The following is a 22,143-nucleotide window of genomic DNA, read 5'->3' as shown; positions in this document are numbered from 1 at the left end:
TTTTTTTTTTTTTTTTTTTTTTTTTTTTTTTTTTTTTTTTTTTTTTTTGACGAGTCGAGGAACGAGCTTTGAGACTGTAAGCAACCAAACCGAGCAATGCAAAACTGCATATGAACAATGTTTTTAAATACAACTTTGAGGGTTTTCTTCTAAACAAGGTGAGGTACAAGCTTCAACCCGATATGAGACATACCCTCGATTTATAAAGAAGAGCATTGATAAAAGAATGTAACATATCTATGAATTGTCAGGTTCTTAAATAAAGATTACAAGAAGTTATTTAAATTTTTTATCTTCACCAAGAGTGTAATAAGAAGTTGAATTGCCAAGACTCATGGCGTACAGACATGAATTTTTATGTTATCCAGTTCCAAAATCTTTCCTAATGTAGACATACGTAAAAGAGAATAAATACCTTTATCTGAGGTATCAAGGCAGGCCCACCATAGGCAAATGCTGTATAAAGCTGAACAAGAGAAGCTCCAGCTCGTATTTTCTTGTAAGCATCTTCGCCACTATACGAATAAGATTGATTATTACGTTCGATTCCAGGAAGGTGCAAAGTTCATTAAACGAAAAACAGAAATGCCAAAAAGAAAATACCTGCTAATGCCACCACAGCCAACTAAAGGAATCTTTCCCTAAAAGGAAACAAGAATGTCAATTTCAAAGTATGCCAAATAAATGGTATGCATCCATGGAAAACATTATCCATCACAGCATTGGAAAAACTACACAGATTGAACTACAAGGACGGCCATCAGCCATCAGCCATCAGCTTAGAATTTATCATATGAACTGTTGGAAGTTATGGCTTATGAACAACTGTACATTGATAACTATCCTATAACCTCACATTATAGTAACAATGGAATGCATAAAAGGAATACAAAAGTTCAAAGTCTTCAAAGAGTAGACTGAGAAAGGAAAAAAGGTGGAAAAGGAGGGAGAGCTAAAGATCATCCCTATGAAAAAAAAAAAGTCTCCGACCGCGTCGTTTCTGCTCTAGTTAATATTAAACGCATTGATTTCTCTAGTTAATATCATGCAAATTTTTGAACTCAAGTAAAAGAAAATGTTAAGAGTATGTAAAAAATTAAATATACCTAACCTATCAGCTTAAATTTGATCTAGGTTAGTGATATGTTAACAAAAGTAAAGAACTAAAGCCGAAATGAAAAAAATTATCTATGATTTCAAAGATGAACAAATTAATGAAACTCAGAAAATAGGCCGTGAGACACATGAAACACTGTAAGCATGGGAATTGCCAGGTAAATGAGTGAGTTGAAGTCCAACAGCAGCGTGTCTAAAAACTTGAAATTGCCGTTCTTACCATGAGGCCAACATTATTTTCCCATATAGGGCAACCCAATGAAGTAAGAGTTTCACATTTCATAAGATTCGCCAACATACCCTGGTCAAAATATACATCTCCTTTAGGATATTGGTGGATAGATTGAAGAGAGGCTTCCCACTAAGTCCACCAGCTTCTGCAGCCAATGGATTTTTATCAGCAGGCGCTGGTCTTGAAACAGTTGTATTTGTTATAATCTAAAACCAAATAAAGACAAGAATTAGACGACACTCAAGTCAATTAACCAAGCAACAAAATTTTTAGTAGAATTTAAAGTTGAAAATTTAGCATAGCATATTGTAGAAAGAAAAGATACCAATCCATCCAAACGGAGGGCTAGAGCAACCTACAATCATAAAGAAAATAAAAATTAACAAAACTAAGCAAGAAATGAAGAATAAGAACATACAAAGGAAGAGACAAAATCAGCATTCACATACAGCTGCTATATCTTCAAGGTCTTCTTTTGACAAGTCAGGGGCTATTTTCACCAGCAGTGGAGGAGGACCCTCCTCACCCCATTGCATTTCATCCCGAGCTTCTTGAACCTGGATGAAAAGCAGAAGATATCATGACAATAACCCTTAACAAGTAACTTAATGAATATGTCAAGGCCCTTGCTTTATACCTTACGGACAAGGTCCTTTAATTGCTTCCTACCTTGAAGCACGCGCAATCCAGGGGTATTTGGTGATGAAACATTAATCACCTGTAAGGAGGTAACAATAATTTGGGTTTTAGGAAAATGTATCAATTGTTAAAATTTGGTTTTGGCTAAGAATTTCCTCCGGAAAAATGACTAGAAGAAAGCATTGACTAGACTAGCTGAAGAAGATTCATAAAACTGTAAGAATGTTCAATCATAAAAACTTCATGTCATGGATCTTCCAATAATCATCACAAGCCTGGCAGCTCTGTAGAATTTAATTTAAATTCCTAGTATATTTTATAACTTCTAACATATTTCTTTAATAATAAATAGAACATGAACGAAAAATTTCCAAGTGGTTCGTTAAGGGAATTGAGACATGCCTTGGCACTTATGGTTCCACCAAATACCTGGTCCAATGGCTTTAAGGCTAACAGCTATTGCTACCAAGCACCACATCATTCCTTTGCAAAATCATAGCACTATACAACAACACCTACCTTCCCGTTGGACCTCAAGATACCACACAACTAATAAATAGTCATACATCGTAAAGAAGGCACTATTCCTTATAAAATCCATCACAGTATTTCATAATTTAAGGCAAATTGGCTGCCACAAATGCTAACTTACATCCCCTTTACTGATGATCCAAGCCAAAGGTATCCAAGAATACAGATACAAAATAACCTACTCCCTTGCAATGCTTTCCTGTTAAATAAGCACAATTCCCAGGAAGAAAAAGAACTATGGCCGACTCTCAATTCAAGACATGGAAGGTTGGGCGAGAAGATCACAATGAACCTAAACGCCATTGAAAACTATTTCACATCTACAGATGAAAGCAGCAATTTAGAATTTTCTTATTTACTTACTTCCATACAGAACAATTAATAGCAAGTGGCAGGCCAATAGCCCAGTGAACCGTATGGGGCACTCAAGGAAAGGGGGGCATACTGGCAAGTACAAGAAATTGGCCCCACTCTGCTTTATAAAAGCAAGGGCCACTTCTCTTGTTATTTTGAACATGATAAGATAAAACATCATAAACTATATAACATATGACAGAAGCAGGGAAAAAAAATACCAAGTAATCAGCATACTGGGACAATGTATGAACCCCTTGCACATAGTCTGCAGCAGCATCTTCACTATTCTTGTTCTTTCCAAGATTTACTCCAAGAATTCCAGGACCAGCTTTACCACCCTGTTTGACGTCATCACTAGAGGAAGGTAAAGTGCTCGAAGTTTCATCCAACTTTCTTTTTCCATGCTGGGCACCCAACCTCTTTGCAACTACAACAATACCCTCACTATTGAAGCCGTATCTATTAATGACGGCTCTGCCCAAATGAAAAAAAAAAAAGTATATATTATCAATTCAAAGAAATGTAAATAGGCTATCGAAGATAGACCCATCCTCACAGTATCATGAAGCTCCACAAAATGAAAAACCACAAAAAACACTAAGCATGAGTATTTGGACATAATGCATCGCAGTTATTGTAAAAAAGGGGACAGATCTCATGTTCAAAGCAAGGCTTTTGTATGTGACATGGCAAAGTGAATGAAATCCATTTCCTACCCTTCATCACGCAATCGGAAAACACGAGGCTTTGGATTGCCATCTTGTGGAACAGGCGTCACAGAACCAACCTCCACAAAGCCAAAGCCTAATCCAAGAAGACCATCAACCGCCTCAGCATGTTTATCAAAACCTGCAGCAAGACCTATAGGATTTGAAAAGTTCCTTCCCCAAACTTGAAGTCCTAAACTTTGTGGATCAAGCCTCTTCTCCCTTGGAACCCAACCACGAGCTGCTGCTAAGACACCTAGCCGATGTGCAACCTCAGGGTCAAGAAGGGCAAAAAAGGGGTTCACCAATTTCGTGGCAGAGAATAGCCAACCACTGCAAGATACCAAAATATGTAATCAAATTTAATACTTTGAAACCCTGTTCAAGTTGGTACCAATACATACGTAAGGTTGACATAGAATACTAATTTCACAAGTGAAAAAAGTGTTTCCACATGCTTAAGACTAGTAGAGGCTATAAAAAAATATACCACATGTTAAAAAAAAAAATTAATTAAAACAATTAAAAAATTTTTAAAAAAATTGATGCAATCATACGTTTAAATTCTGCCCCCACTTTTAGAAACCCAAAAGATATCTTCAACATATACAAAGTCGTACAAACTATTCTAGCTTTCCCACCACATTTCTGTAACAAGCCATCAATCAGAGTGCCACACATTTGAAAAAAAGTGCCAAATTCATAATGACATATCAGCATAAAGCTCTCTGCAGTTCTGTTAGCCTCTTCTTGGAAGCTCTGTAATAATACTCATTCCAATACAAGAAGAAAGTTTTACGCGTGACCTTTTCTGCCAATAACAATCATCCTGAGAAACCTCAGTCTCCTTTGCCTTCATTGGGGAAATTCCACATATAAACACGAATCACATCCAAAATTTCTTGATAAAAGTCAGTTTGTAATAGTTGGTGCCAAAAATCAGAGATTTTCCAAAGCTTCGTCCACCAGTTGAACTTAACGAGAAACAGTAGCACAGACATAAAGAAACTTCCAACTACTGAAAGTAAAGCAATAGGAGGAGATGCTCTTTTAAACCACAGAAAGGTTGGCTTCCCTCCATACTAATAAGATAACAAGTTTTGGAGTTTCCTTCGGTTAAAGCATGAATACACATTTGAAAGAAAGCAATTATACACTCACAATTCAAAACTATCAATTTACAAAGTGAATTCTAAGCTAAAGTCAGCGAAAGTAGTGGCTCTAAACGGAAACATTCAGACAAGACTAGCATGTACCATTTACTACTTTTCCTATCAATTAGAATTTAAAAGAAAAATAAAGGAAACAAGACATGGGATCGCACTAGACGTTACATAAAAAGTTCTCCAACCAGGATGATAGTGTGCTTTCTCGCTCTCAACTCACTCCATTCTATTTTTCTCTCATTAGCCAGTGAAAAATAAAGCTATACAATGAAGCTTAGCAGCTGTAGAACATAATATTATTTTGATTAGTTTAGTTAATGGTTATTGGGGTCCTATGTTCAAATTGGAGGATAATAGAACGTTCTCATCTTTTATCAGATTAAAATGGGACCAGGTACGATGGCTAAAACTTTCTTTAGCCAAGCTTCTTAAATGTCCTTAAGACACCAAGTTTCCTAAGAAGGAGAAATTTGGAAAGGGTTTGATATGGCAACGGAAAATGGTAATTTGATATAGATGATGAGCAAAGTCCATTACTTTACCAAATGATGGAATGAAAAGAAACATAGTGATTTATATTGATGAATACATGCGAGGATGGGTAGTTTTCTGAAAAAAATGATCTGTGAGAATCAAAAGGAGTTTAGAGGTGAAATATTAAAGCTTCGTTGGAAAAAGTAGAGAACTTGAAAGCCATAGAACCTCCAGAGAGAAGATGAAATCTTTTGCTCAAGTGGATAAAGATTATAAAGGGGCTACAATTAAAAATGAAGAGAACCTAAGAAGCACGGACACTTTAATTTGACTAGCATGTACATGTCTAACACGTATCAGACACATGGACACTCCAATACTTGTTGGACATATATCAGACACATGTTAATACAATAGAAATGTTAAGACACTAGTTGTACAAAGTCAAAGTAAGTCCAACATTTGCTAGACATGCATCACACTTATAAACACACACATGAAAAGAATAATAATAAATTTAGAGAGTGAAATATATCAAACTAATTTTTAAACATATAAATGCATAAACTCATTGTTTTCGAATTCGATCTTGTATATTTTGATAAAATGTGTTCTTGTCGTGTTTGGATCCTAATTTTTTAAAAATGACAAGTTGTCGTGTTGTATCCATATTTGTGCTTCTTAGAAGAGAACAAAAGGGTGCAACAAAAGAAGAAATTGTGGCCTCGAAGATGTGGATTTTACTGAAATAGAGTGAGCTTGTACCACAGAAATCACAAGGCTTGGCATGCAATTTCAAAAGCTTTAACCTACAACCTCTTATGACTGTACGCTTAAGAAACATACATAACACAAGTATAAATGTGTCACCACGATGGATATGGTATGCAATTCCGATAAGTAGGCATACATCACACAAAGATCTAAATGTGGTACCAGAAAGTTGCTTCATCCACAGTACTCACATAAGCTCCTCCAGCTATCACTAGGCCTATGGTGGCTCCGGTTAATAATCTCCCCTACAAATGAAGATAACCAACGATAGTCAGGCTACACTTAAGGAGTAAATAATCTTTGGAAAGTTGGCAACGCAATATAGTGCCAGCTAATATATAAAGAAAAACAATATTTGCAGGTAAATAATAATAATTAAAGTAGTTAACGTTATCAAAATAGGCACTGATACAATTATCATCGGCTCATTCTCTTTTATAATCATATCAATTATGAATGAATGAGAAAGTGATACAGAAATCAATGAACGCCTAAACAGGTAAGCTTACGTACGGATAAATATACAAGGAGCACTTCACATTCATTAGCTAGATAAGCGAAGGACCCATTGGTGACTAGCAAACTGGTGAGGAACAAGCAGAACCAATGAGTACCACCAGAAAGAGAGAAACGGGTGGAATTTATACAATACAACTCTTTTGGATAAATCAAAAAATAAAGTATCCCAACAAATCTAAAAAATGGAAAGCTATGCATTGGAAAATTAAGTTTCCCAGATAAATACTCGTGTCTTACGTTTAGATGGTTTCATAAAAGGTAAATTAAACAATCAAGAAGACACAGAAGACCCAAATTTTGACATATGATCACAATACAATGTCTTGTTCAAGTAACAAGACTAAAAAGTTATCTTGAACAATCCAAGAAAATAGGGGGTCGTTTGAAAATTTCTCTACAATCAATTCTTGAAATATGTTTTTGTAATTGAAAACCAACTTCCATTCTTCAAAAGAAACAAGCACAAAAAACAACGCCCAACCAACACGAGGACAAGAAAATTAAAGATGTGATCACTCACCAACTGTGGGCATAAAAAAACAAAGTATAGTCACAATTTGTGAAATATGTTTATAGATTTGTTCCAATAACTGATCAGGTTCCTTTTAAAAGATTCTGCTACGGTCTACTTATATTATTGTGCACCTGTTTGTTAATAACATGTTATTCTAGAAAAACAACACATCTAGGAAAATAACTGTTAAATAGGCCATAATATTCAAGTCCTCAGTCGCACTCTTACCTAAAATGCACCAATGCAGACCCACAACAAAGGACGAACAAAAACCCATGGAGCTTTCTTTTCCTAATGTTGTCCATGACACTATAACTAATAGGCATTCAATATCTGTCTATTCCTACCCAAGCCAAGAGTTCTAGTCCTTTGATTAATTTGCTTCCTAATCTCACATCTAAGTTTACAACGGGCTTCTCCGACTCTTAGGACATATCATGGTGGTAATCAACGTCTACTTTACGGCTTCAACCACCACATTTGTACTTTCATCACCATTTGATTTCCTCCTAAAAAGCAACTTCTTCGAACAAAAGGTCACTTCCCCTAACACCCCAGAGAGTGCTCTTGGGATCCTTCCAAAATTAAATTGACATCCTTTCCAATGATAGTATTCTTCTCATGTTCTATCTAATAAGATTTTATTTTAAAATTTAATTTGTTCACAAAGGAAAATCAAGCTAACCATATCTCAGTGTTTCCATCCATCACTTGTCCACAGAGAGATTCAAATTCGCACTATCTAGACCCATGTTCTGGAAGTAAATGGGGAAGGAGTATGCACTTGAATAATCTAAAAAAATGCAATAAAAAAATAAGCCCAAAAAAGGAACCCACTAAAGAAAAAGCCTCTTACAAAATAAGTCCCATAAAAAACCTACGTCATCAAATCCCAAAGGGTGAAATGGAAACGAGTAAAGGACCAAACCTCTCTATGACGCCTTTAATACTTTCTTGTTCCTCTCTCCCCACAAATATCACCATAAAGTACACACCCCAACAAGCCAAAAGAAACTGCCCTTATCCCTGAAAGGCGGATGGGGGAAGAACTCCTCGATCATCCCCAACAAATTTTTGTAACTAGTAAGTGGTAAACCAAACACATCTACAAAAAGACTCCACAAAGAATGCACATAGTCGCAACTCTAGAGGATATGATCCACATCTTCCTCAGCCTTCAACAGAGGATATAACAAAACGGGTCAATCAACGAAGGCCAATTTATTGGGAGGCGATCAAGAGCGTTAGCCCAACCATGCAAAACCTTCAACTTCCCCTTTTTTGCGATGTTAATCTTCCAAAGAGCCGAGAAAATAGAGTCCCTATCATGAGAAAGGTCTAGCATCTAATGAAAAAAGAGCAACAGGAGAAACCTCGAGAAGAGTTAGGACTCCAAATACGAACTTCCTTCTTCCAATCCTAACATCAAATGTCCCCTCTCCCAATCCTAAAATCAAACTCTCCAAAAATCAATCTTTGAAACAATTTGAACAAACTCAATCGTTTAAATTATGCAAGTTCTATTGTCATCAAATTGGTTAAAATCAATACCAAGCAACAAGCAAAAAATATTCAATTTTTGTAGGAAGTTGTGTTTGTTTGGGTTGTTGATGCTTTGGAGAACTTGCTTCTCTCCCCTCATCCCCAAAAAGTTTTTCAGTAAAGTTCACTGCAACAATGGCTTTATATGGATCCATAAAGTCACAAACAATAAGGGCTTCATACAAATTACCAAAGTGCTCAACTGAGGGTCGGAAGAATGTCTGGGTTATCTCTTCAAGTGATGTGTGATGTCCCGCATTGGTTGGGGAGGAGAACAAAACACCCTTTATAAGGGTGTGGAAACCTTCCCCTAGCAGACGCGTTTTAAAGCCTTGAGGGGAAGCCCGAAAGGGAAAGCCCAAAGAGGACAATATCCTGCTAGCGGTGGACTTGGTTCGTTACATGATGAGTTTAGGGGATACAAGCCTGGTGGACAGAGTCAACAACTCCTCACGGAGAAGTGGGAATGAGAAGGGGAAAAGGGAAGGGACAATAAAAAGCCCTAAAAGGAAACCATCTCAGGAAGAATTATGAAAATTGGACGGGAAAGAGGAAATCATTCTCACCAAAAAAGATTTCACGAAGATTGGGGTAGGATTCTCAAAATTCTTGAAGAACTATAGGTCACCTTCATTATAAACCTCCTCAACCTAATAAAGCGCTTCTCAGTGTTTCATGAAGGAGTTGGCTAGGGTTTCTTGTCAAATAGAGGGCGGGTTAGCTTTGGGCCAGTTGCTAGAGGTGGAGAATTGAGATGTCAACAAACATAACAAACTTGATATGATCTCCTACTACAATGGTTGGGTTAAACTATCAGGCATCCCTCTACATTTATGGCACATGGGGGATTATGAAAGCGATTGGTGATTGTCTAGGGGGCTTCATTGATACTTTGATAGTAATTCCATGATCATCGATTGCATTAAGGTAATCGAAATTAAAGAGAACTACTTTAGATATATTCTGATAAAGGTGACGCTATCAAAAAACACTAAGGAATTCAAGGCACAACTTGAAATGTATTAAGATGGAATCTCATTATCGACAAGGTGGCCAAAACCCATGATAATTTCACAGTGGTTGTCACACGTGTTTTATTGTGGCTCGACGAAGACTATATTTAGTCCAATGGATGGATGGAGATCAATGATGGTTTAATTTCTCGATAGCAATTACAGAATTTTGGAGATCCAGAAGGGTTGGGTGAGTGGTGTTGGATGCTATAAGGTCCGTCAGTCACTATTCTAATAATGTGGAAAGGAAAGCATAGTTGGTGAAGAAGCTTTCATCAGAGTGTACTATGTTTCGTTAGCGTGTAGGTTTGGTGGGAACATCAATGGTTGGATTTTAGGGGTGTATAGGCTCTGTTCTTCTCAAGATAGGAAGGCATATTGGCAAGAATTGCACAACGTGACTTTAACATTGTCAAATGGATGAAAGAAAAGTTCCATGGGAATAGAACAGCTAAAAGCAGGAGGAAGTTTACTCGGTTCATTTCGACTATTGATTTAATTGATGTTCCTATGAATAATGGGATTTGTACGTGGTTTGGTATAGGTAAGAGGACCATGGCTTCATGGTTAGATAGATTCCTAATTTCAAGGGATTGAGCGAGGTTGGATAGGTTAAATTACATCATTTCTCCCTTGCATTAGTTATGGGAGCATGTAAATGGGACACACAAGGAGGAGGATATGAAGCATTGTTGGGTAGACCATGGTTTTAACCAAGGCGGTTCACGACCCGGCAAATAAAAAATGGTCTTGAAAAAAAGGAAGGTTTGAATGATTTTATCCAACCTTGAGGCCTGTTAGCCTGCCAGTCACACTCAGTTTGAAGCCACTGTAATTCAGATGCAGCTTGACAACTGAGTGAAGGTTGGAAGTGGGTTGTTCGGTTATGATCTAAATCGATCCCACATCCTAGAAAGATGTGGACAATGGGAAGACTTCATTGAGTAATGGGAAACCAGCATCCTATACAAATAGTTAAGTGAGCCCCCTCTTTCTAATTCAAAAAAGAAATGAGGGGTCGTTTGAAGCGGTTGTGCTCAACCATGAGCCTCAACGCCCACTACGCCACCTCAGCCGCCGAGACTGGAATTGCTTTCACATCTTGTACTCCCTTACCTTTTCTATTGAGATTTAGAAGTAAAGCCTTATTGCTAAGTCACAGTCTTATCCCTTATTCGATTTCTTTAAAACCAAACGGTAGACATAAGCACTAGAAACAATCAACATTAAGCATCAAGCCTATGACAGAGAAACCCATTAATAAAACAAAACATTAGAGCCATTCCATTCATGATCCCAGAAACAAAGCTTCTGCTTCAAACCTCAAAATTCTTCAGAAGAGAGTACAATTGAAACATTCTCGCACAGTAATCTTGTTTCTAAACTACACATTGAAGCAGAGCACCCACAAATAATTTCAACGCCCATTAATCCAAAAGCAATCGTCAAACCTCATGTTGGTAAAAGATCAATAATATTTATAAGAAAAACGGCCAAAAGAGATAGAGTCTGAACCTTCTTAGAAGTGTGAGGGATCTTATGAATGGTCTCAGGAGCAGAAGAGAAGTGCCTCGCGCCTTGGAAGGGGCGTGAAACCAACGCTTTACAGAAAGCATCTCTTATTAGTTTTCGAGTAGCCATAGCCGCCATTAACGAATAAAACCCAAGAACGGAGAGGAACAAAAGGCCGAAAGAGAATAGAAAAGCGAAAAAGGATCTAAGCTCCAACAAAGGCAATGAAGGAGAGTGCTAAGTGGTGGGACTGACAAAAACCCTCGTAACTCTCACGACTTCCAAATTATAAACGGTAGTCGGGATTGCGGCGGCGGCGGCGGCGGCGGCGGCGGCGGTGGAGAACGCCACAAAGAGAATTTTGCCCAATGCCCGTTAACCCGTTGTAGCTTATTCCTTAGGGTTTAAAATTTTAATTGCCCATAAAAAGATTCCATTCAGTAATTTTCTGATTATTTTTTAAAAATAAATATGTTTCTAAACCTAATTTGAGGAACATCTCTATCTTAGATAGGAATCGAGATCACTGAATGAGCCTATCAATGTTGGATCAATCTGGCTAGCCCTGTGTCACAATCGCCTTTTCTTGGCATTGGCAATTGTGCAACACTCGCTCTCAATACTGAGTGAGTCAAGCCAACTTCAGACCACGTTGCCTACAGTCGGGCAATGTGTATTCAAACCTCGGGCCCCGATTTGAATAGAAGATTTTAGAGAGTAGGGGAGAGAGGGTTTGGAAAAAGAGTTTTGAAAGTAAGAATGAAAGAGAGATTGAGAATAGTGTTATATAGCATGCAAGCAAAAAGACAACATCATTAGGGAGAATTTGACAACTAGTCATGCAACGACCTAAAATTTTCTACTTAATTTAAGGTTGCTACTGTATACCTATCATGAACATTGAATGTGAAAATACTTCATTTAAATTCCATAAAACGTAACCTTTGTCTTAAAACATAGTCATGGACTTGCGTGTTTCGAAAACATCTTTAAAACGACACAACAAAAGACTAAATAAAATAAATAAGCGTTTAAATTTAAAACATCCTATTATATCCTAAGTCTAAGAAAATAAATACCACTACCCTACGCATGTGTCATGGTCTCGGGTTGCGATGCCATCGTCAACCGTACAGGAACGCCTTGCCTTAACCTGAAAAATGTAGTAGCACATGGCTTGAATATTTAAAGAAATACTAGGTAAGTGACTCTACTATTGGGGTTAAATGCAAAAGAACATGTGAATGCAATGACGGGACCTATTCTTTTAATCTATTTTCCTACGGTACTGTCCTAACGGGTAACTTGGATGTGTACCATATACTCTACACACAGCCCATACGTGCGAGTATGGAATCACCTGTCAGTTTCCTTTGGAAAAATTCTCTTTGTGCAAGTATGGCCACTTGCGGGTAAATTGGATGTGCGAGTATGGCCACTTTCCTTGTGGGCGAGCGTACTCTGGAGCTCCTTAGGCCAAACACTCGTTAGAACTAGTAACCGCCATGGCAGCATTATGTAAAACAAAATGATCGTACCCCTACCGGCAACATTATGTACAACATAATGATCGTACCCCTACCGACAACATTTTGTAAAACATAATGATCGTACTCCTACCGACAGCATTTTGTAAAACATAATGATCGTACCCCTGCCCATGGTGATGAAATAAGGGTATCCCCCAATGCATGAACACACATAATGCATGAGGTCCCAATATTTTTCTATTTTCGACATTATTAAATATAACTCTGTTATCGTTTTACATTCATATTATATCTTTTCTCTTTTCAGTTCTCATATCATGCATAATTCTAACGGGGTTATATTTCATTTCATTTATCGTAATATCATGTCATTCATAACATGTTGTATACATACAATTTAGAAAACATAACATAACGCTACATGCTTTTAACATGTTATTTCATAACGTGCAATTCATATAGCAATTACCTCAATGGTCACACAAAACAGTCTAAACATAACATATCACATAACAATATATCATATCATAAACATGTCATATTGTAAACACTTCGTAGTCATATCGTTCCCTAACTTATCATAGCCTTAACGTTCTTATACCGTCAAATCGTTACATGAATGTACCTTGGTCATATTATCACAGGAAACGTACCTTAGTCATATCATCACAAGAATGTATCTTAACGCTATCGTTCTATCAATCTATCACAAACCTATCTCTTTCTACCCATAACTTAACCGTATTCTTTCATCAATCTCTCCTATCCATAGTACTCCGGTATGTAACCTAGCCTTAACGTTTCATGAACGTATCTTACTCCTATCGTTACATTTCGTTTTGTGCATCCTTCTCGTATCTTGTTTCAAACATATCATTGAACACATCGTATCGTAATTATTATCATACAATTCACATATTATAACATATACATAACATATAAGAAGCATATCGATCCACAAACAATTCACACATATCAATATATATGACACGTGCAGAACCACAAGACACGTGTTAACATCAAATATAACCATGTCGATAGTAAGGCCACTTATCTAATTAGCTTAGGCTGCTGTCCCGACGTTATCCTTGATGAAAGTCCATTGAAATCCAAGTCAACATATGTGAGCTCATGACATCAGTTTCAAGTTTGAACTTCTACAAAATTGTTTCTCTAATTTATATTGATCCATGTGTTATTGTTCATGGGAACGCATGAGTTAAGACTTGAAATATTTATATATGTTTGTCATAGTATTATTTTCTTACAAACCATTTAATATCCATTAGCATTTTCCAGATATTCTATTTTATCTTACACTGTTTAATACACATTTAATTTCAATTATATTCACAATCTTCCTCCCTGTTTCTTACTTCTCTTTTTTTAGTTTCCTTTTTTAAGTTTTATCCCATCTTTTAATCAATTCTTATTTTCTAGGAGGATAACTTTAATCCTTCGTTCAAAACTAATTAATATCATTAAATAAAATAAAAGAAAAACTACTAATGTAACGACCCTAAATTTCCACATACTTAGAGTCGCTATTAACGTCTTATGCTCATCTATAATGCGGAAATATAACTCTTACATGAACATAGTTGATAACGTAAACTTCAAAAAAACGTTTAAAACAACTTCTTCTCTAGAAAACACAGCCATGGTCTTACGTGTTTAAATATGAAATACTAAAATTTAGAGAAAACAAAAACAAATACAAAATACTTTAAAACAATGAAATGCAAAACAACCTATTCTAACTTAAGACTAGAAATTTAAATATGAATCTACCCTATGCACGTGCCACAGTCTCTGCTCGCGATGTCGCTGTCCTCCGTACAAGTGCGCCTTGCCTTTACCTGAAAAATGATGTGGCACACGGCCTGAGTATTTCAAAGAATACTCAGTAAGTGGCCCCACTGTAGGGGGCCATGCAAATGCAAACACATGCAATCATGATTTAGGGACCTATCTCTAATCATCTTAGGGGTGGCCTCCAGTCTCGGACAAATTGGATGTGTAGTACTTCCCTACACACGACTCACACGTGCGAGTGTGAGTCCCCAGGGCGCTCGCACACCCCCTGGACCCTCTGGTCAAGCTAATCTGTAGCGACGTCCGGAGGTCAGCGGAACCCCATAGTGTCATGCGCCTCATGAACACCCTCATCTGTGTGCTTTCGCACCTGTGTGCATTCGCGCTCATCATAAGGTGCGCGTCCGCACTCATCATCTCTAGGGGAAGTAGCTCTATACTTATGAACATACAAAATGCATGAGGTCCCTCTAAATCAATCGTAATGTCTCTTTTGACACAACCCTCTAGTCTCATCTCTTTGTTACTCTAGGTAACGCATACTCGTGGATATTTATATAAATATCATTTTCATGCTCTTAGGGTTGTGTCCTACGTCGATCTAACGACATGATGCAATATGGCACTCATCATCATCTAGCATGCTCAATATGGAAAACATCATCATATTAAGGTAAAAATCATGCAATCATCATGCTCATCATAATGCCACAACGTGCGTCAAACATATCAAGCGTCACTCAACAAAATATGTATATACTGCACATATCATCAAGCATCATAATCCACACATCATCATAACTCATACAATTATTTAGCCTATCCTATAGTAAGGCCACTTACCTGGTTAGCTTATACGGGTGTCACCAATTTATCCTTAATGAAAGTTCGATTTTTCCCTTTGCATCCAAGCCAACCTATATGAATCCATGGCATCAATTTCATGTTCAATTCTCTAACTCTTACAATGGTTCATGTGCTAAACTTCATGCGAGCATTAAAGACTTTGCATGGATAAAGTCTTGGATGGAACGTTATAATCGATTCTTACTCCAACTCTTCCCTTCTATTTTTCTCTCTCTGTATTTTTTTTCTTTTGATTTTGTATTTTGGCTTCTCTGTATTTTCACTGTATTTTCTCTTTTATTTCTATCCTGCTCTCCTTATTATTTTTTTTTTCCTCTGTATGTCTTCTTTGTACTCTTTCTTTTAGGTCTGTCTTTGCATTTCTTCCTATCTCTCTTTCCTTTTGATTTTGTTTTTTTTTTCCGGTAGGTCTTCTATGTACTCTCTCTTTTAGTTCTGTCTTTGCATTTCTTCCTGTCTTACTGTCTCTCTTTCCTTTTGATTTTGTTTTTTTTTTCTCGGTCTTCTCTGTACTCTCTCTTTTAGTTTTGTCTCTGCATTTCTTCCTGTCTCTCTTTCCTTTTGATTTTGTTTACCGTATTTGGCCTCCTATCTATATATATAATTTTTTTTTTTTTTTTTTTTTTNGTGTCTCTTCCTGATTTTGTTAACAATATTCTGGCCTCTCTCTAGTCTGCTATCTGTATTTTTTCCTTTATTCTAATTAATTTTCTTTCCAAATCTTTCCTTTCTCTGATTTTCCATTTTTTTTCTTCCTTTTAATTCTGTTATCATTCAAATTCACAGAAATCACGTATAAATTCTTCTTCCCAAATCCTCTCTGTTCTGTATTTACTTCTTATCTTCCATCTTTTTCTCTATTTTTTTTTATTCTATTGACAGATATATTATCCTCAGTTATAGTTAATTTTCTATAACCTGTTAACCAAAATCTAAATAGATGTACACAGAAAAGAGATCTGGTTCTGAATAATTAAACAAAGGAAAAGGAAATCGATAGGATAAATGAAAAAGAGATCTGAAATATGACTTACAGAAACCAAGATCTCTCTCCAATAATTAAATCTCTAGCTTCCATTGTAAATCTGGTTGTTGGTATTTTTTTTTCCTGAACCACCCATGAATCCTGTATTCTGATTTGGGATTTTGACTGATTAGTTGGTTGAAGAGAGATAATTGGGAGAGGTAGGGGGTTAGTGGGGGAGTAGTTTAGGGAAAATATTATTTTAATTATTTAATTATTATTATTATTATTATTATTATTATTATTATTATTATTATTGTTATTATTATTATTATTATTATTATTATTCTTTTATTTGGGTCGTTACAACTAACCTCTTCAAATGCAAGAACCTTTTTGTTTTCCTGTTTTTGTTTGTTTTTGCACGACAGAAGAAATTTTGACCTTAAATCTGCTTAAACCTTTCTTCTTATTTTTGTTTGTTATGTTGGATGATGGAAGTCCCACATCGACTAATTTAGGGTGTGATCATGGGTTTATAAGTGAGGAATACTAACTCCATTGGCATGAGGCCTTTTGGGGAAGCCCAAAGCAAAGCCATGAGAGCTTATGCTTAAAGTGGACAATATCATACCATTGTGGAGAGTCGTGTTCGTCTAACATGGTATCAGAGCCATGCCCTAAACTTAGTCGTGCCAATAGATTGGTAAATCCTCAAATATCGAACAAAGAACTCTTAAAGGAAAGGAGCCAAGCCCCTCCTCGAAGGCAGTCAAAATGACTAAGACTCCAAAGGAGTCGAGCCTCGATTAAGGGGAGGCGCACTTTGTTCGAGGGGAGGTGTTGGATGATGGAAGTCCCACATCGACTAATTTAGGGTGTGATCATGGGTTTATAAGTGAGGAATACTAACTCCATTGGCATGAGGCCTTTTGGGGAAGCCCAAAGCAAAGCCATGAGAGCTTATGCTCAAAGTGGACAATATCATACCATTGTGGAGAGTCGTGTTCGTCTAACATGGTACCAGAGCCATGCCCTAAACTTAGTCGTGCCAATAGATTGGTAAATCCTCAAATCCTCAAATATCGAACAAAGAACTCTTAAAGAAAAGGAGCTAAGCCCCTCCTCGAAGGCAGTCAAAATGACTAAGACTCCAAAGGAGTCGAGCCTCGATTAAGGGGAGGCGCACTTTGTTCGAGGGGAGGTGTTGGATGATGGAAGTCCCACATCGACTAATTTAGGGTGTGATCATGGGTTTATAAGTGAGGAATACTACCTCCATTGGAATGAGGCCTTTTGGGGAAGCCCAAAGCAAAGCCATGAGAGCTTATGCTCAAAGTGGACAATATCATACCATTGTGGAGAGTCGTGTTCGTCTAACATGGTATCAGAGCCATGCCCTAAACTTAGTCGTGCCAATAGATTGGTAAATCCTCAAATCCTCAAATATCGAACAAAGAACTCCTAAAGAAAAGGAGCCAAGCCCCTCCTCGAAGGCTCAAATATCGAACAAAGAACTCCTAAAGAAAAGGAGCCAAGCCCCTCCTCGAAGGCAGTCAAAAATGACTAAGACTCCAAAGGAGTCGAGCCTCGATTAAGGGGAGGTGTTGGATGATGGAAGTCCCACATCGACTAATTTAGGGTGTGATCATGGGTTTATAAGTGAGGAATACTAACTCCATTGGCATGAGGCCTTTTGGGGAAGCCCAAAGCAAAGCCATGAGAGCTTATGCTCAAAGTGGACAATATCATACCATTGTGGAGAGTCGTGTTCGTCTAACATGTTACATTTTCAATTAGGTTAGCAATTACTTTTGGCCAATTTAATGGATTCTATTTTTTTGCTATTGATTATGACTTATCTTTCTAACATGTAAGTTGCTCAATAAAACTAAATAATTGGATAAAAGAAAAGGAGATAAGAGATATAACTTAACCTAGAAATCTCAAATCTTTCTTCCATTTCCATGTAAATCTTCCTCATCTCCTATAAATCTGATGTGAGGCATTTCTATTCTCTCAAATCTGACATTTTTTTCATTTTTGTTTCACTTTGCAGGAAATGTGAGGTGGGTTGAGGAGAGTTTCGGTAACCATCTGGAGCAAGTTTCTATGTAATTGCTTGTAGGCGTCAGTTTGGGTATATGGGCAAATAATTTAGTACCGTATTTAGGGATGGATAAATTTAGTTCATGGAGGTGGTACTTCGATAATGTGTTTGGTTATACTTTGATTGTCGTTATGGTTATATAGTTTCGTTGGCATGAATGTGAAATTTCTGATAGGCGTATGGAATGGTATATTTTTATGTTGAACTAGATGGTTATTACGTGATTTAGCATGGTGACGTGTTGTTGCCGTGATTCCTTGTTAGGCATTGGGTGTGGAGCTTGGGTAGCCATTGTTGCCCTTTGCGAGTTGGACCATTTATTATGTGCTAGTTATCATAAGTTATGAATTACGTAGACGACAGTGTACCATTTTAGTAGTCACCCACAAGGGTTTGAAGGTAATCATAGTATATTACTGTGGTAACCCGTTAGAGGTGCTTAGGGGACGAGCCATGACCTTTTTACTGATCCAGCCGAGCGGCATAGTGACAGGTAGTTACTGTTCCTAAGACAGGTAGTTTTATTGATCTGAGTCTGCAAGGGCGTAAGACAGGTAATTACTGACCCGGCCTAGCGAGGCATAGTGGCAGGTAGTTACTGATCTTAGTAATAGTTAGACATTGCCAGGCACCACTAGGTCTCCGACTAGCGACTATTTGAGCACAAAGCTTAAGATCTCGTGAATAGGGCTAAGTTCGACAAGAGCTTACGAGCAGGTTGCTTACGGAGAATTTGTATATACTCATTCCGTGTTGTTTCTATTTTTTAGTTGAAAAGTAGATCCGGATCGGTGGCAAGAACGTGTGGAATCGTTCAGCTGCAGAATGGGCCCTTAGATTGAGTCCTCTTCTCCTATGTCGTTTTGGTTATGATTTTGATGTTTTTGGAAAAACACGCAATATTTTGCAACCATTTCCTTTTGATGTGACTCCGGGGGTTCTCGTTATGTGTTTTGTAGTATTTTCGATTTTTGAAATGTATATCAGACAACTTTTAACTTTTAGTCCCCTGTTCAAACAACAAAAGTATTGAAACGTTTTTACTCGAGTCCACGTGGCGACCCATGATTCGATGCGTCAAAGATCGGTCATTTCAGTTTTGGTGTGTTACGGGCATGTGGCCATGGGCAACACGCCATGGACAAGCTTGACTGTGACACCTTGCATCTCCTCCATGGAGCCCTTCATACAATTTTGTTGCCAAGAATTCCTCTTGACGAATCTCTCATCAATATAAATTTTGTTGATTGGCTTGACACTTCAATTGAGGATCTACTACTCTCTTAGCTGCATAGAAAGTTTTTAGAATGTCATAGAAAGTTTTGGATATATCTAGATATATTAGAAATAATTTTAAATACCACAAAGGTATGATTCATATTCTCCCGTCTCTACTCCAAAAAATTTATCATCCAAAAAAGTAAGGTATATTAAAATCCTATAAAATGCCTGGTAATCTCTGACCATTACCGTAACAACAGTAAAAATAAAATAAAATAAATAAAGGGTAACTGATACCTAAAATAAAATAGAATAAATAAATAAATGAAAAAAAAAAAAGAAAACAAAAAATGGTAAATTTTGGAAGAGATGTTGGGAGGAAAAAGAAAATGAAAGAACAAAAAAAGATTGTGAGATTTAGTTGTAGAGAGAAAAAGAAAAAATAGGCTTTTACTCCAATTCGACACGACACAAGAGATAGAAATGTTGGATATGGTCAAGACTAAGTGAAAGCAAGAAGGTGAACGAGGTTATTTAGATTTTTTCTATCATTTTAATAGTCATAGAAAATCAGGATCCAACTTTAAAATTGTGAAAAAGACATGAGAATAGATTAAAATGGGCTGAACTAACTGTGAACCGAATAAAAAAAACAGAGGAAACACAGATGAAAGGAAAAATGGGAGATATGAAATTTTGTCTCTTATTCTCATGAAAGAATCGATCAAAATTGGCCAAAGATAATTGTGAACAAAAGGAGAAATAGAGAGAAGGAAAAAAAATGGGAAAATGGGAGATGGAATTCTTTCTTTTATTGTCTGTAATTTAAGAATCCATTCAGGGTAAGCAGGGAAGAACGAGAAAATGGGGATTACTCCATTAAAATTGGCCAAAAATAATTGTGAACCTAACAAAAAAGTAAAAGAGAGGAAGAGAAATAGAGTGTAAAACACAGACATAAAGAAAATGGAAGATTTGAGAAATTATTATTATTTATACTTACGGAATATAATATTCAATACTTGGATTGAATGATGAAGCACGAAGTATGATTGACATATTTTTAATTTACTCTTTACTACCAAAGACAATTTAGAAACAATGAAAATGTAGAATTCAATTTTTTTTATTAAGACAATTAAGTTTATGTTCAAAATAGACGAAGCTTCGAAATAAGTGAGAATAGATTCGAAGAATGGAAGCAAGTAAATTTTGAGCTAGATAGAAATTCGGCTAAGACCAACCAAGTAAATGGTCTTACTATACTATAGGCTAAAAATTGTATGAGTTATAATGATGTATGAACTCTGTCGTACGATGTCGTATGTAACGACCCTAATATTTTACCTATTTAATCTAAGGTCATTACTATACTTTGAAATGTTGAATATACATTTAATGGACCATATTCATAAATGCGGTTTGCACTCGCCTTTTTATTACCTCAAAAAAAAAATTACAAGGGAAAAAGGGAAACATTATTGAAAGAAAGGAAAAGCAACAAAACCAAGAATGAATAGTTTATTCTACCTAAGGTTTATTATGCAAATACATTTCATCTCATTCTAACCTATACTAGAAATGGAAAAAAAAACAACCAACTACCCTATGCATGTGCCACGATCCTGAGGTGTCCGATGCCGTCGTCGTTGTCACATGGGTGCCTTGCCCTTATCTGCAAAAGTAAAGTAGCACGAGGCTTGAGTATTTCTAGAATACTCAGTAAGTGACCCCCTATCGGGGTTATGCGACACACACATGCAATGAAATGTTGGGACCTATCGTTCCGTTTCGTTTCTTTTTCGTTTCGTTTCATTTCGTTTTCCCAACGGTGTAGTCCTAACAGGTATTCGTGGACGTGTACCATATACTCTACACGCAGCCCATATGTGTGAGTATGGGCTCACCAGCTAGTTCGCACACCGCTGGGCCACTGTCCCTAGCTGGTGGGCATGCTCTGGGGGCCCACCGGGACCCCTTAAAACTAAAACTGTCACGGCAGCGCTATGCAGAGCATAACGATCGTTGTCCTGCCATTTGGATGTACGCGTTCGTACCCTCGTGATGGGATAGGGGTATCCCCCCAAATGCATGAACACACAATATGCATGAGGTCCCACTAGTCCTACAGTCATCATTTAATGAGCATAACCCCGCGTCACATTTTCATGCTTACATGTCATTCTCATTCTCATTTCGTTACATATCATACATATTCCTAGTGGGGTTATGTATCATGCAATTTACCGTATTTCATGTCATGCAATTCATTCAATCACATTCTCATACTCATACAACAAGTCATAATCGTACACGGGTCACACATCGTCACATGCATTCATATCACATCCAATAAGTAGCATAAATAACATACATTCACGTTCACATGATTTTGTACTTAAGCATATTAAGCTAGTGTAACGACCCGGGAAAGAAAGAAGGAAAAAAAGAAAATATTATATATGTATATATATATATATATATATATATATATATATATGATAAATGAAAACGAGAAAACGAAAAAAAAAAAAAAAAAAAAAAAAAAAAAAAAAAAAAAAAAAAAAAAAAAAAAAAAAA

The 22,143-nt window shown here is 36.8% G+C and overlaps 1 protein-coding gene across 1 annotated transcript in view; it reads right to left on the bottom strand.

The window, feature by feature from the left end:
• Positions 1 to 11,503, bottom strand: part of LOC111438033 (dihydroorotate dehydrogenase (quinone), mitochondrial) — a 12,784-nt gene extending 1,281 nt beyond the window's left edge. Inside the window, exons 1-10 of the mRNA XM_023075995.1 lie at positions 11,100 to 11,503; positions 6,159 to 6,241; positions 3,592 to 3,915; positions 3,094 to 3,349; positions 1,986 to 2,066; positions 1,798 to 1,905; positions 1,674 to 1,703; positions 1,417 to 1,554; positions 604 to 641; positions 416 to 515 (exon numbers count right to left, since the gene is read on the bottom strand). Of these exons, the coding sequence (XP_022931763.1) occupies positions 416 to 515; positions 604 to 641; positions 1,417 to 1,554; positions 1,674 to 1,703; positions 1,798 to 1,905; positions 1,986 to 2,066; positions 3,094 to 3,349; positions 3,592 to 3,915; positions 6,159 to 6,241; positions 11,100 to 11,234 (1,293 nt within the window). The 5' untranslated portion in view covers positions 11,235 to 11,503. The remainder of the gene's footprint in view (positions 1 to 415; positions 516 to 603; positions 642 to 1,416; positions 1,555 to 1,673; positions 1,704 to 1,797; positions 1,906 to 1,985; positions 2,067 to 3,093; positions 3,350 to 3,591; positions 3,916 to 6,158; positions 6,242 to 11,099) is intronic.
• Positions 11,504 to 22,143: the final 10,640 nt, after the last annotated feature.

Source organism: Cucurbita moschata, unplaced genomic scaffold, assembly GCF_002738365.1.
Source record: "Cucurbita moschata cultivar Rifu unplaced genomic scaffold, Cmos_1.0 Cmo_Scf00069, whole genome shotgun sequence".
Classification (NCBI taxonomy): domain Eukaryota; kingdom Viridiplantae; phylum Streptophyta; class Magnoliopsida; order Cucurbitales; family Cucurbitaceae; genus Cucurbita; species Cucurbita moschata.
The sequence above is the reverse complement of the archived record's forward strand: the minus strand, read 5'-3'. Positions and strand labels throughout refer to the sequence as shown.